Genomic DNA, 16,840 nt, shown 5'->3' on the forward strand with positions numbered 1-16,840 from the left:
CACAAATGATGATCAAAGCGATTATAATATTATCCATGAGGATATTATATATTATAATATGTATCTGATTGAATAGATGTAAATATTAAAATATGCAATCAAACGAGTAGTTCAGATATAATTTATATGTGGATTTTAAAATTGTTATAAATCATAATTTACATTTTAAACTTTAAAACATAGTAGCTAGGCTGAACACAGAAACACTTGACACTGTCACTAGTCTGAGATGTATTGATATTTCAGTTAGGTGTTTATTTAACGAGCACTTTTTCTATGTAATAAATACATAGTGTAGGTGATAAATACTATAAATTAAAATTTTAATTACAATAGCAAAAACAAGGGCTCGGATTTTAAAGCATAATAAGCAACTAAAAAAGCACACGATTGTTTTAAAATATCAAAAGAGAAGCATATTTATTTTTAAAAAAAGCAAAAATAAAAAATGATCAACAACTAACATGATCTAGTTATAGAAATTAATAAAAAATTTTGAAATATTAATTTAAATTTAAAAAAGAATTAACTACCATGTATTTCCCTATATTTTCAGTAGTGAAACTGACTACGTTGTCTGACAGAATATTTTTATACGTAGAAAACGAACTCTCTATATCCACTGAAGTGATCGGTACATACTTCATACAAGAGGTTTCAAATTACTACACAAAATCTTAAATTTTGAAATGGTTGATATCAATGTTATAGACATACTGACTGTATAGGTACTGCAAGCTATATGTAGATCGATAATCTATACGTTTAATACATTTAATAAACAAGCCGATAATGAAAACAATAATAATCCAATATCCCCACATTCTGGGTTTTTACATTTATTATTAATTATTTATTTTTTTCATTACAATAGCATAGTAAACATATAAAAATTCATAGCTGGAAAAATTGAAAAAAAGCAAAAAAAAATCAAAAAATAAATTGGTTTATTTGGAATCAGAACGAAGTGAAACGAATTTATGTATAAAAATTAGATTTCTATCTCATATAAAAAAGAAACATATTATGCTTTAAAATCCGAGCCATACTTATAATACTATTGTTTAAAATATATAATGTTATATAATTATACGAAATTATATTTATTTACAATGAATACATACATTAATACATAATGGTATAATGGATATAAATAATATTATACCAACTGAATTAACAGATTTTTGCCAATTATATACTATGTAAATACAAATAAAAACAGTAAGTAGGTACCCCTAAGTTATATTATTTAGATGGGTGTTCATAATCAGTTGTTTTTATTTTTTGCTATTTGTTAGTTTGTTACTCAAGTCGGTAATCATTGCATATAGTAGCAATAATAGCAATAATAGCTACGAACTCTAGTGCATACAATATAATTTTAAAACCTATACCTAACTTATAGTAATAAGTAGTAACAGTGCTGTAGCTAAAAAAGACTATGCAGGACGCCGTGTAATCAAAATTTGAATACTGTCATACAACCAGATGTCCAGATATAAACGCTACAAAAAAGTATACCAGTTAAGATCTGTCAGTTTTTGAGAATCACGAAAAAGCTTATAATATACTACACCTAGCGTACATGGGACTTTTTTTCCAAATATGTCGTGTTTATAATAATTCTCCAAAAATAATAAATTTACTATTGATATTATGATGATTTTCCAGTTTATCGACATTCGATTAGCCGAAATCCAGTTCGCCAATACTCTACAGTTATACAAACAATCAGTATTCACGTAATTAACGTAATTTTATAACAAATATAAAAAAAAATATTTATTTAAGTTTATAAAAAGATTCAATAAGTATAATAACAAAAGGTGGGAGTGTAGATAACCACTCTCATGTACTATAGTTGTCAAATGTATCTTCTAATCATTGACTAACTTGGGATTAATGTGTAAAATTTGAATTCAATGATAAAGTATTAAAAAACAGTTCTAAGCGGAGATGATTCATCAGCCAATATTACTATTTACAAAGTTTTTTATTATTTGATATTTTCGTATACACCGCTATTGATTATAGTCCATAGATATTGAGAGTTTCAATTAGTGCTATGAACGTAAATCTTTCGTCACAATTCTAAAAATGACATTTTTTTAATAATAAATCATAAAATTTAACTCCTCATTTAGCGTTCTTTATACAGTAATTTAATTTTATCATGAATACAAATATCATTATAATTTATAAGCTTCGATATTATTATTTACTTCAAAAACGATTTATTATAGATAGTTATTTCAAGTCTGGCCAGTTAATTCGTATGTAAGAAATAACAAAACAAAACGTTTTTTATCGTGAGAAATAGAATAACAAAGTATAATTTTGAGTATTGGACATTGCAGTTTGTACTCAAATAGAAAGTTATCATAACTTACATTGTTTCTTATCAATTAGTATTCTTTTAAATTTAACTAATTATATCATATTATCATTATGATTACATACAACTATAGAGATCTCTGAAGGTTATTGTACATTGGTCCGTCAATGAAGTTAAAAGCTAAAACCAATTATTAAATTATACCTATAAACTACATTCACGTAAAAAAGCCTCAGGTAAATAGTATGCCATTGTGCACAAGTCAGCCGTCCAGGTTCTTTCTTAGCGTTAAGAAGACGTTTACCAGTATTTTTTAGTAATAGTAACACGCGTTCACAGAACATAATCAAAACGACATTAAAAAGAAGAACTAAAGTAAGAATACTTATTATATACAATGTGTATAAAACAATATTTAGGAGACAAGATCACTGACATATTTTTAAAATATCCATTGTTAAAATAGTTGCAGCTGTTTAAAAAATATTTTTTAAAAAAAATTGTTTTTGTGCCTTTTATGATGAGCTGTATATTTAGAATAATACAAAACCCCGATTAAGGTTATCTTAGAAATATTGTTTTCTATAAATCTTATAATAGGTGCTGTTGCTCTAAAATCAATTTTTAAAAATGTTTCGTTTGTTTTATGTAAACATATTTTACAGATCAAATACCCAACTTAACGCTGCTATATTTAATTTTCTATTTCTGTAATGTGGTGCTAACTGTATGCATTTTCGACTTCGGCCGCGATTTCATCAACACTCCAAAAAACTGTCGCATTGTGAGCATTTTAAAGTTTTAATATTTTACATATAACTAGCTATAACTCACTTCAGAATTGAATTTGAAATATCAATAAAAGTCTACGTACTTCCCTGCATAATATTATAACCTTTAAAATGTATAATAAGTAGATAAACTCTTACAGTATATACGGATTCAGCTGGGTACAAATTTGATATGATGTACGTTTGTTTGGTGACAACTAATATAATTAATTTCTATTATAACTTGTTTTATAAAGCTAAACAACTGAAACTTTATTTCGACAATAATATAAAGCAGATAATATACTATATACAGTATTTTAGTAATTAATACAGGTTTAAAATTAAAATTATGCGTTATCGACAAACGCATTTATAATAACAATTAATAAACTCGAATTTTTATAAAATATAGGTATAAATTAAAATATACAAACAATATAATTTAATTCAAACGCGGATAAAAATTAAGATTAAACATAATATTATATAATCATTTTATTACCATTTACAATAATCATAATTACACAGATAGATATAGATAGTTGTTAATATAAAGTACTTTGTATATTAAACTATCTGTTACTTCTATATTATATCAGTTGTAGTGTAACAGCGTTTTAAATCGGTAAACCAAGTATAGGTGAGTATTATTCCATTTATTTTTTAGCGTCTAATAGTTTAAAAAAAACTGTGATCTACACAGATATGAGTTTGTTATTATAATGTTTTTTTTCAATATATAATAATAATAATAGGCTAATAAACACCCTACCGTCAGCGAAAATGAGAATTTTATTCGTTCAATTTCTTTTCATAGCTCATATTTCGACTGCGAGTAAACTATACAACGATACTACATATTATACTCATTTTTAGTGCACTGTGTGAGTATGAACGTTGGAGACAGTATCATTATTAGTCGGAATTTTTTTGTTTTAAAATTATTTGACAAATTTAGATAAGATTACTACAAAATCGATTTAAATACGTATTTATTTACATAGTTTAACTATAATAGAATTTATGAACAAGACATTTAATTTAGATGCATATCTAATATGACATTGAAATAAATAAATCGTTAACTTTAATGTGTATTCAACAATAATAAATAAAGTCTTTGTTACACTAAATTGATTAAAATTCAAAACATTTTTTCCACATTTGAGTTTTATTTTTATCAGTAGTTAGGTACTGGTTATTACACTTGTAGTGACTAATATTACGTTTTACTCATTCAGCACAAAAACTAATGATAATTATTGGTAATATTTTGTATATCTTTTGAAAAATATTCAGTTTAATCATACTTTTTTAAATTGTTTGACTATGAAAACGTACAAAATTTGTTATAATCTACAAGCACTTGTATATATTTAAATCAAATATAGCTGTATTATGTATCTAATTATTCGTATTATAATGTACATAGTTTGATATAATTATATAAATGTACTAGATATATTATATGCAATGATTTTTATTTTAAGCGCATTCCAACGACTACATATTATATTAAAATGTATACCTATTTTAGATTCTAATTTCTAATGTACTGTAACGGACCCCGTACTAATATTACACACAATTTGGCGTGACGACACATTTTATAAAAAAATAATTAATACAAGCACGCGAGGATAGGACAAGAGTGTGAAATATCTTATAATAAAATAATTTTACAATTAAAGTAGAAACACACTTGACACGTATCTTTGGTAAATAAATCAAATCTCAATGTCTCTTCGATAAGAATCGACAAGAATACATAAAGAATAAACAGTATTTTAAGGACCCCTCCTTTAACAAAGTCGTCACCCACTGCTATATGACAATCATATAAAAGAGAAACCGAGACAAGAGCTCGGTAGACGGTTCGAGATATCACAGAAATTCAGATTCAAGTCGTAACATCACCACGGTCTTGATATCAGTATAGTATTTGGAGTCGAGTCGTAATACCGCTTTATTTAATTGTAAGCTTATATATATTATTGTATTTATGCAAGTAACTATTTTAATAAACATTTTAAATGTATACTGAACTAACACAACGTATTTATTCCCGCGTTGATGAATATATATATATATATCGACTGGTCGGGACGCACCAGTATTGACTTAACGATGATGGGTATTTTTTTTCCATCTTTTATCGGCAAAAAAAAAAAAAATTCTTCGACTTTTAATTTTAGAGTTAGTATCCAGTAAAATATTCTAGTTGGTATTGTCGGTAGGTACTTCGAGAGTCCCAGTATACAGTATTCAAATCTGGTTATTTTACAAAATTGATTTCGTTTTTCTTTTTTTAGTTTTCATGTCGGACATGCTTTGACCTACGGTTTGATCGATCCGTTTCAGCAACAGTGTGTGTACAGACATCGAAACGCGATATTATAATATAATACGGCCGCGAAGATGAACGCGTCCTGGTGCATTGTGACAATAGCGATTGGCGTGCTGACGTTGGGACGGTACTGCCTTCACGGTGCGGACGGCGCTCGAATCCTGGCCATGATGCCGATCGCGGCCAAGAGCCATTGGAACGTGGTGGACTCGGTGTTGCAGACGCTAGTGGCCCGCGGACACCACGTCACGGCCATCACGCCGTTCCCCAAGAAGTCGCGGGTGGCCAATTACACGGAAGTGGACATGTCCGGTCTGATGCCGTCGGGCGTGAGCGTGCCTTGGGACACGGTGATGGGCGAATGTTCGGTGCACAACAACCTGCCGTTTCTCTCGGGTCGTCACAAGGATATGTGCAGGACGGTGTACGAGCACGACGAATTCTGGCGCATCATCACAACGACTAAGCAAGGAATTCATATTTTTTATTTTTTTATTTTTTTTTTTTTTATTCCACCGTTTGTTAGTGTCTGCCGCGTATTACTGTTGTAATGTACGAACACGCGAAAACCCAAGTGCATATTATATAAATAAAAAAAAAATGCTGGTAAACTATTAAAAACATCACTTAATACGAAATGCACAATTTGGACCATCGATGAAAATAATACTAAAACGTCAAATAATACTAAACTACTCACCCGACTTATAAAACAAATGTCTGCAGTACATTGTACTGGCATGTATGTGTATTGGTAAATAATCTTTTTTGTCATTATTGCTGAATGTGTTCCTAAAAACCATTAACTGTTCTCGTATCAATCGACAAATAATATTGTTCTCCTTTAAAATGATAAAGAATTAAACTGTATAAACAAACTACTAGTTAAGTTTTAAGTACCTATATTTAAACCAATTTAATATTTTGAACTGTAAAAACTTAATACAACTCTCGTATAAACCATATCAGTCACGTTAGTTTACTTAATGGTTTTACATTTTAATTATTGATTATTCAATTTCGGTAAATTACTAAAAATAACAAAATATAAAAAACAACTTGATAAATTAATAAAATATATCGACGAACGTAGATAATCGTATAGTGGCGGAGTGGGTCATGAGTGAACAAAATGATCATAATACTCGTGTGATTATAGTATTTATATTCTATGTAATGCAATCGATTAAACGTTTACCAATAAATTTCTATCAACCGTTATTGTAAACAGTGTACCTATAAGGATGAACCGTTGATATTAATATTATTAAAATTAAGAATATGGCACCGTATGACGTACTTACACTAATCTGTAAGCCAACACAACTGATACCATTGATTTGAATAACTTCTTAATTGTATTTTATGTCTTGTTATGCTAGTTTCTATATCACTCAGAAAAACAGAAGCTGCGGTCCGAATGAGAACAATTGTTGCTCTAGCCGTTATATTGATCTATGTGTAAATGTAACGTAGATATAATTAATGCCCATCCATATTACCTTTAATATAATTGGAATCGTATGCATACTGTGTTTATTATAATAATTCGAATAAAACGGCCAATATACTTTAATATAAGTAATAACGGTTTTTATGGATATTGAATTTACTTCATACACCAATATGATTGGTAGGTATATGAATAATACGTCAACGCACAAACATAATCTAATGCAGCACAAAATTCGTCAAATTTAGTATCATATAAGTCTATAAACAAGCATAAAAATTAAATTTATTAAAGATATAAATTTATAATAAACCTTATGAAATAAAAATTACTCAGGCGTCACATTTTTTCATAATATTAAAATTTGAATTTAAAATAGGATAATAAATGATATAATATAAATATGTTATACTGATTATAATATTATTTTTGATTTTTATAGATTCGACTTGTTTATCACCGAACTACTAGCTTCGTCATGTGATGCATATGTGTCGTATTATTTAAAAATACCGCAGATAGTCATTGTCTCGAGCCATGTTCATACATGGTACCATCATACGTTCGGTAGTCACATGAACCCTGCGCACGTTTCCACGTATCACGCATCGTACGCAGTGCCCACAAATTTCATACAGAGAATGATGAACACATACGATTACTTGTACTCACACATGGTGTTCAAGTGGGTCGACAGGGAATCAACGGTCATCGGTAGAAAATACTTCGGTCCTGACGCACCAGATGCTGATACCTTGATGAAAAATACGTCATTAGTATTCGTCAACGGGCATTATACCGTAGACTTAGCAAGGCCACTGTTGCCTAATTTTGTGAATATAGGTGGAATACATTTAGTAAAGCCAAAACCACTACCTGAAGTGAGCCATATTTAAGTACAAAAAATAAGATCCATACCTGTATAATATTTTAGTATTATTTATTTTTTTTTTTTAGACTTATCGCGAGCCATTTAAACTGCCACCAAAACTACTTCCTTCTAACGCTCTCAATTATATTCCTGTTCCCAGTCTACTCCAATTTCTTCTAATTATTCCTCGACGCTGCCCTAAAAATTTTTTTACTATAAAATATAGTATTATACTGTTAAATTAATATTTTAGTATTTATGTATATATATTTTTTTACTTGTTAGGATATTGAACAGTATATCAATGATTCCCCAAATGGTGTTATATTCTTTACGTTAGGATCTGTAATTCGATTGGAAACAGCACCAGCGTATTTACAGAAAACTTTCGTTGAAGCATTGAGAGAAATACCTCAAAGGGTTCTGTGGAAATACGACGTTCCAAACATAGAAGATTTGCCAAAAAATGTTAAAATAGGAAAATGGTTTCCCCAAAGAGACATATTAGGTACACGTTTAATTTATTATTTGTTTCATAATAATTTGTAACCACTACGGAAAAATAATTGTTAATTAAATAATTAGTTATGTTAAAGAATTTTAAGTAGGTAACGATCTACTCTATTTGCTCCATTTAATTATTAATATATATTATGTAATAATCATTAAATTAATCATTTAATATAGTTTATAATTTTTAAGTTCAAAATCAACGACGAGAATAATTTTTTTTGATCTGCGTACTTCACTTGCTATCCTTTGTTAATTTTAATTTTATATTTTTAAAGTTTGAACATATTTCATCTATAAATTATCTTTCTTCCTTTTAAATTTCAGAACATAAGAATGTAAAACTGTTTATATCTCACGGTGGTATGTCTGGGATCTACGAAGCCATAGATAGTGGAATACCTGTACTTGGTATACCTCTATTTTTTGATCAATCACACAATATTGCTAACATAGCTCATTGGGGTGCAGGCATAATGTTAGATCATAAAACGTTGACCAAAGATATATTCTTAAATGCCATCAACGAAATTATGACTAACTATGACAAGTAAGAAATTATATATTAAATTATAGCCTATATCAGAAGTTATCTGCTTTTTTGAGAATTACCGACATACTGTGCTCTTCGCAACATTTTAACGTATACCTATGTTTCAGACATGAATAATTTTTTTTCAACTAACCTTTTTAATACTATAACTAATTGTTGTTTACACTAAGTTAGATAAATAAAATTGTACTTTATTTAAGTAAATATTAATTAATTAAAATTTTATTTTATGATTTATTTTACATTATATTTTTATCAATTAAGATTATTATAAAAAAAACTTTCTAAAACTCTCGACACATCACTTGAAAAGCACTGATCTGTAGTAATGTAGTATAATATATAATAAACATAATATAAAAATATAGGTAACATTTTTTCTTTATGTTCAAGAATATAAATCTATAAAATATAATTTTGCATTTATAGATACAAATTAAAAGCGATGGAACTTTCTAGAAGATTTAAAGACCGACAGAATACACCAAAAGAAGAAGTAATATATTGGACAGAATATGTAATAAAACACAAAGGTGCACATCATTTAAAAACGGCTGCTTTGAAATTGTCTTGGTATCAATATCTTTTAATTGATATTATAATTACCATTGTATTAATTGTTTTAGTTAGTTTAAGTGTTATTATTATTTTAGTTAAAGCTATTAAAAATCGTATCTGTAATTTAAGTAAACCAAAAAAAGAATAAATACTGAAAGACTTGATTTTCTAATTTTAAATATAATCAAGAATGAAATATGTATTTTCAAATATGTGAAATAAATATTTATTGTTATCGTGTTTTAGAATTATTTTTATTTTTAAAAATAAACTGATTTGTTATTTTTTTATTTTAACGATCAATAGATCAGAGATGTTTATTGTATTTTATTATAATTTTTCATGATTATATTTATCATATTATCCTTTAATTTATAATTAAATTTTAAAATATCGTTTGATACTTGGTATACTCATATTTAGATATTTAAATGAATTATGACTAGTCTTTATTTTGAGTAAATGGCTAAAATAGAAAATATAGTTTTTAAAAGACAATAATAAACGTAAAATTGAACAAGTTCAATTAAATTAAAACTAGAATAATTAATAGAAAATAAAGACGTTATGATTTAAAATTAATATTTAGATCTTTTTAGTACAAAATTTAAACTCCTGTCATCCTATAATAGCTTATGAACAGTTTTACATTAGTTATATGTACAAAAACTAAAATTAAAAGATTTTTTTTATAAATGTATAGTATAGAAAAATGTGTGAATATTGTATCTTTTATAAAATAAAACAAACACACACAAAAACATGAAGATAAAAGTCTCTATGCATAAAAATTGCTATAATAAATAAATCATAATTATTTATAAATCGACAACCTGATATTTTATTTAACATTTTTATGATTACACTCCTATATATATATAATATGATTATAACAATGTTAATTTTTTTTCGATAACTTCGTGTCATTAAATCAACCTATATACATAGTCACGCATAGGTTTGTACCTATTCAAGCAAGTGTTGTACTATTATCAGAATACATACATTTGCTATTTTTGATATACATATAATATTTTATAACAGTATGCCTTGGGATAAAATTTTAATGAACTGAATAATTTAATATTTATAGATTCAGCTCTAAATGACCTGATGATAGGTTTAGTTATCAATAAATTTATGTAATCTATTCTATTTAACACACGTTTATACCTGCCATAGCTTGTTAATGTACATATAATATTTTTATATTTCACTGTAAAATACGACTTCCGAACCATCATTTGGGAAGTTATATCTATGCCTACCAAATCATGTCCATCATATTTGTTAAACCATCTGTAAAAATAATGTATATCCAATTAATTAAACGAAATAATTATTAAAATATAATTTCCAAAATATCAGAATTAATTCCAAGATACTGGCATAAACCTGGGTAAAAAACTCTAAAAAGCTGTGAGCGTTCACGTAATTTATTTAGTATGGACCAACACGTCAATATTTTCTTTACAAGTGAAAAATGCATTTTCAATGTTTATTATGTAAAAATTTATCGAATGAATTAATATTTCTATCGAATTATATAAACCTATTATTGAAATATACTAACACTAATAGTGTAGACATATTTTGTTTTTGTGTTTGTGAACAGTCCGATGAAGACTGTATTTGAGTATTTGACACAATATAATTATTCGTCAAAATAATGTTCGTGTATCAAATGTCATTGCAGTATAATTATTTATAATAATCATTATTGTACACGACCTCATCAAATCACCGCGACAAAAAGGTCTGCGGATTTTCAACCAAAAGTACACAACACATTTTTAGTTTTTACCGTGACCAATTGACGTGCACTATATAATAGTAATCATTTCTTCTATAAAATGTGCTGTTGGTCGGCATTTTCTTATCTAGTGTGCAACGCTTATTCCACGTCCCTGGCCGTTTGGTACAGCGCAAAAGTATAATTTTAACGATCAAATTAATCAATTAAACGATTAAAACATTTATTAATACGTTTATCACCTTTGATACACGCAGGTAACTCAGCTCAAAAATTTAAAGTTAATGAAATAATAAACGAAAAGATTATAAATAAAAATTGTATACAAATAGAAAATGATAGCTACTACTTTTTGTGATGGTATATATTTTTATTTATTGACTCCGATTAATATCATAAAATAAAAAAAAAATTAATTATTATAATAATAATAATAATTATTATTTGTTTAATAATAATCCCAAACAAATATTACCTTGTTATTGAGTTTTCTGATAACTCAATATTATGTAAAAAACATAATATCTTCATACCATTAGTTACTGTATAATATGGTATTAGATTAGGTTCAACTGTGTACTGTTCATTCGATTACGAATAATGAATGATAATACTTGTGCTGTATTATGTTGAGTAACATTTATGTCTTAATAGTATCGCATTTGTTTAAAAATATTCTTCAAACAGTTGAGTTTTTATTTTACCGTATACACTTTACGTATACACAGTTTATCGATAGAGGCACATACTCGTATGTTTATATAGTAAAATGTTTCGAATGAATTTTACCGTAGTTTTTTTAAATGTATACTTTATAACGAATGTTGTTTATGGAGCTCAAATATTCGCTTTCGTACCGATATATGGACAGAGTCATTGGAACGTCATGGACGCTGTATTACAAACTCTCGTTTCTGCTGGCCACAATGTTACTGTCATAACCCCCTTTATAAAAAAAGAAAAAATTGAAAACTATACTCAGGTAAGTTTATAGCACTTTTTTTTATGGTATTCAAGTGTACAATTTATTACTGTTGTTACAATATTATGTTTGTAGTCGTATAATGGTACAGAATAGTTTTCGAAATAAACCTCAATTTTATTTTGCAGTTTCGTATCAAACGTAAATGCTAAACAAGATATAAAACCAATTAATAATTAGTACATTTTTATTGTTTTTAAGATAGATTCGTCTTTCTACATGACACGATCGGCGTCGGCACCCTTTAAGAGAGTTGCTGGATCTGATGGTATTCAATATTTAATCAAAACACATCTCACTGCATGTGAAGCTATTTATAAGCGTAAAGATTTCTGGACCGTGCTCGAATCGAAAAAATATGACCTTTTCGTCACACAGTTGTTGGGCTCAGGCTGTGATTCGTATATAGCCTATAAACTGCAAGTTCCGATGATTGCCGTTACAACATCTGCTATGCCAACATGGTATACATTCATAACAAAATGAACTAGTTATTTTTTCAATTTATTTATTCCATATGTATTATACATGTGCATAAACATGAATCCTGTTTATTAGGTTAAACGGCGAGTTTGGAAATCCTTTGATTACTTCGTACACGTCCACGCTAAACGTAGCTTTGGCGAGTCCTAAAATATTTTGGGACCGTTTTTTAAACACTTACGATTACCTACATTCGATTAGTAAAAGTTGGTGGTACAATCGCGAAGCAACGGTAATAGGAAGAAATTATTTTGGCAAAGACGTGCCGGATTCTTATACATTAATGGAAAAAATATCATTAGTATTCATCAACAGTCATTTTTCTTTCGACCTACCCAGGCCTTGGGTACCAAATCTCATAGAAATCGGAGGTATTCACGTAACTGATCCCAAACCATTACCAAAAGTACGGTTTTTTTTATAAATTAATTTTTTATATCATAATAAACATTTACAAAATCATCCTATCCTTATTTTTATCCTTGTTTAGTAGATAATATTCCTAATCCATCATAGCCCATAGGAATAAAAGAAATATTGGAGGATAGAAAATGTAGTGAATAGAGTACGAGTATTGGTGTCTGAAATAATGATGGTCGTGTTATTAATAAATATTGTATTTACTACTATTAGACATTTGAAGTATTATATTTTTTAACAAAGAATTTTTTACAGATTTTTGATGTTAAAAAAATGTAAGCATTTTATTATATTTAATATAAACATAATAAAATAAACGTTTCACTTTTACTCATTATTAGATGCATTAATCGTGGGTATTAAATAGGATATTCAACTATTTATTGACAACGCTCCAGAAGGGGTAATATATTTCTCATTTGGTTCCACTGTAAAAATGGATTCGCTTCCAACGAAAATGCAAATTTCGTTACAAGAGGCATTTTCTGAACTACCACAACGGATATTATGGAAGTATGATGGTGAGGTAATGGAAAACCAACCAAACAATGTTATGATCAAAAAATGGTTTCCCCAAAGGGACATAATGGGTATATTCAAGTAGAATTTCTAAAGTTATATTTTTAAGAAAATATAAATTTATTTATTTGTATTTTTTTTTTATATATATATAAACAGCACATTCAAAATTAAAATTATTTATTTACCATGGTGGTTTATCTGGTATAAATGAAGCCATCATCAATCAAGTACCAATACTTGGCATTCCATTATTTAGTGATCAACATAGAAACATGGCGAACGCAGTATTCATGGGAATGGGATTAAGTCTAGACTATAAAACATTAGATAAGCAGTCAGTTCTAACTGCAGCTAAAGAAATAATCAACAACAAAAAGTATGTTCAATTTTTTTCAGTGCAATGACTAAGTAGGTAAATTCTAATAAAGTATAACACTTATGATTTATTTAAAATTATTACATTTTTAATATACAATTATATGTATATTTATATTTTATTTATTTGTATTGTATAAAATATTATATACTATGTCCATAGGTACAAACAAAATGTTAAAAAGTTGTATCAGACATTTAAAGATCGGCCAATGTCTCCAAATGCGCTAGTTACATATTGGACCAATTATGTCATTAACCATAATGGAACTGAACACATGAATTCATCATCAAACAAAATGATTTGGTATCAATATCATAATTTAGATATTATATTGGTCATAATATTAGTTTCAATAAGTTTATTAGTCATTGCATTGTATGCTTTAATAATAATTACACGTTCTATTGTAAAATATTTTCATTTGAAACAAATTAAAATTGAATAATGACATTTCAATAAAACAGTTTAAACCTTGTTAGTTACCAACATTTCTTTTTTTGTTATTAAGTACACATTGAAATCCTTCGAAATAAATGGAAAGTATATTTTTAACAAAATTAATTTCAATTGCCTAATTAAAATTTGACCATTTTTGTGAAATTGTTTTTTTTTTTATATAGATGTAATATATCTTAATATAATATTATGAACTTTATATTATTATTGTGACCAAAAATGTTGTGTAATTTATCAATGATAAGTAGATTTGTTTATAGCTTATAAGCCACTTTTAGGTCACATAATGCATGATTAAATACTAAAAAAATCGTGATTCCCTACTAGTTTATTTACAATAATTTTATATAAGAACATTCATAAAAAATAAAAATCAATCTACTGAATTCATTTTATATAACTAATATGTAATATAAATATAATCAATATTTTTAACTAATCCTACTAATCTAGTTATAAATGATAAATGGTATCAACTATCAATGGTAAAAGATCGCAACTCGCTGTAAGTTTGATACCTAACCTTACCACCTACGTTAGATTAGAAATAACCTAAACTTTACATAACCACTAATCCTAAAAAGGTTATGGGAAAAATATTATAATATGTATTCATATAGTATGATAAATGATTATCTTGCTCTTAAAAAACTATTTTTGTATATTTATAGGTAAGTATGATTCCTAATTTATGGATGATAATATTATTTATGTTAAATAATATTTTTCAATTGAATTTAACTTGTAAGATTTATGAGTCGTAATAAATATTATGGTATAAAACTAAAAATAGAAATACTAAGATCCCAAAACTAAAGTACCAACAAAGACATTGATTATGAATTTATTTTTATAAATTTCTAAAGTATTTACGTATTTTTTTTTTTAACCTAAAAATTAGTAGATTACTGTTTAGAAGTATACTTAAAAGTTATATAATTATACAACATATGTCAATTTAATAATAATGTATATGTTATATTATTAAAAAATATATATTAATATTATTTTTTTATGATAATTAGATTTTTACGTGCCACACTTTTATATCACGTAAAACTACAGTTGATATATGTGATTATTTTTCTATGTGTACTTGAACATCTGATGTAAGTAAATAATAATGACACTAGAAAGGATTAAATAACAAATGAATTAAAAATATTATTACAAAGAAAATCTACTTAAAATCGAAATGTCATCTCTATCAAATTCTGGCGTGACCGTCTCAACTTTAATTCAATAAAACATGTCATGTCATTACTTCGTTAAATTCTTCCAATGGGTTTCACTATTCACAAGTACAAAAATACATAGCATAAATACATAATATAGAGTACATGTCCCACTTGTATGATGTACGAAAATCCTACAAACACAAATAAAAAAAATACCATTAAATATTATAGTAAACAAATATTCCATGTGGTGTATACCTACTTAATTGTATTGGACACACTTTGTTACTTTATATTTTGAGTGTATGATTGTATTTAATAAAACTAGTTAAAATAACGATAAAACTTTTCATATGACATTTGATTAAATCTGAAATCATAAATATATATATTAAAATATTATTACATAATATATTACGTGAAATAGGTGTATATTACTATTTATAAAATAGCAGTGCTGCACGCAATTACATATTAATTGCATTACTAATTCCTATAGTAGTATTAACTACACCTATATTCAAGGCAGTAACTGAAAAAAAAATTCGGAGGAGAGAGATTCAACATTTTTTTGATTATAAATACTAAACATTTGTCATTTTTACGTGAAAAATATAAAATTTGATTATTATCGTTATTAAAATATTGAATTTACATAATAGTTAATTATTTAATAATAAAAAAATATTTTTACTTTTAAAAATTTTAAAAGGGGGGAGTCCGGACCCCTCTGGACCCCACCAGTCACAGCCTTGCCTCTATCTGTAATATTACAACCATACCATAACACTTGAACACCTTCATTCAAATAGTGAAGTATAATACCATTTACAGTAAAGAAAAATACAAAATCAAAAGCAAATAAATGTCTGTTTCAAAAAGCAATAATTTTGATGACAAAACATATTATAACTTTATATCACTTGTATAATATATGTAAATTTTGTGTTCTGTAGCATGTGATTGTATATAGGTAACTTGAAAAACTGGTTGATACCTACCTAGTACCTACTATATATTTTAAAGTCGCACTAAGCAACTGATCCCCAACCGGTATACAGTTACTATTCTGCTATATTATCATCATCGTCATCGTGATAATATAGTATTACAAATTTCAACGTGAAGGTCATTAATAATCATTGCGGCGTTTTACTTATTTTTTAGGAACTAGTGGCATTCGTATCATATAGGTATTACTTTTGATGCTAGAGTATTTAGTAATTCAATTTACTAAACTATTACCACATAAGACATTGTAGTGTAG

At 27.1% G+C, this 16,840-nt stretch overlaps 1 protein-coding gene and 1 long non-coding RNA gene across 2 annotated transcripts; one reads left to right on the plus strand and one right to left on the minus strand.

Annotated features, from left to right (window-relative positions):
• The first annotated feature begins 2,488 nt into the window (after positions 1 to 2,488).
• On the plus strand, positions 2,489 to 14,425 carry LOC114120680 (UDP-glucosyltransferase 2). The gene is made up of 12 exons (XM_050200187.1): positions 2,489 to 2,710; positions 5,421 to 5,921; positions 7,351 to 7,789; positions 8,065 to 8,287; positions 8,617 to 8,839; positions 9,272 to 9,338; positions 11,893 to 12,135; positions 12,337 to 12,599; positions 12,694 to 13,024; positions 13,406 to 13,628; positions 13,717 to 13,936; positions 14,099 to 14,425. The coding sequence occupies exons 2-12, from the start codon at positions 5,527 to 5,529 to the stop codon at positions 14,382 to 14,384; spliced, it is 2,913 nt and encodes a 970-aa protein (XP_050056144.1). The 5' UTR covers positions 2,489 to 2,710; positions 5,421 to 5,526; the 3' UTR covers positions 14,385 to 14,425.
• Positions 14,426 to 15,432: 1,007 nt separating this feature from the next.
• Positions 15,433 to 16,774, minus strand: LOC126550482 (uncharacterized). The gene is made up of 3 exons (XR_007604600.1): positions 16,268 to 16,774; positions 15,836 to 15,943; positions 15,433 to 15,764 (listed from the first exon to the last, which is right to left on the minus strand). It is a non-coding gene; the product is annotated as an uncharacterized LOC126550482 (long non-coding RNA).
• Positions 16,775 to 16,840: the final 66 nt, after the last annotated feature.

Source organism: Aphis gossypii, chromosome 2, assembly GCF_020184175.1.
Source record: "Aphis gossypii isolate Hap1 chromosome 2, ASM2018417v2, whole genome shotgun sequence".
NCBI lineage: Eukaryota > Metazoa > Arthropoda > Insecta > Hemiptera > Aphididae > Aphis > Aphis gossypii.

Excerpts from the sequence above, each read along its gene's own strand:
- LOC114120680 (XM_050200187.1), top strand. The coding sequence starts at position 5,527 with ATGAACGCGTCCTGGTGCATTGTGACAATAGCGATTGGCGTGCTGACG. Across the intron at positions 12,136-12,336 it reads AAATTGAAAACTATACTCAG|ATAGATTCGTCTTTCTACAT; the intron begins GTAAGTTTATAG and ends ATTGTTTTTAAG. Across the intron at positions 13,937-14,098 it reads GAAATAATCAACAACAAAAA|GTACAAACAAAATGTTAAAA; the intron begins GTATGTTCAATT and ends CTATGTCCATAG.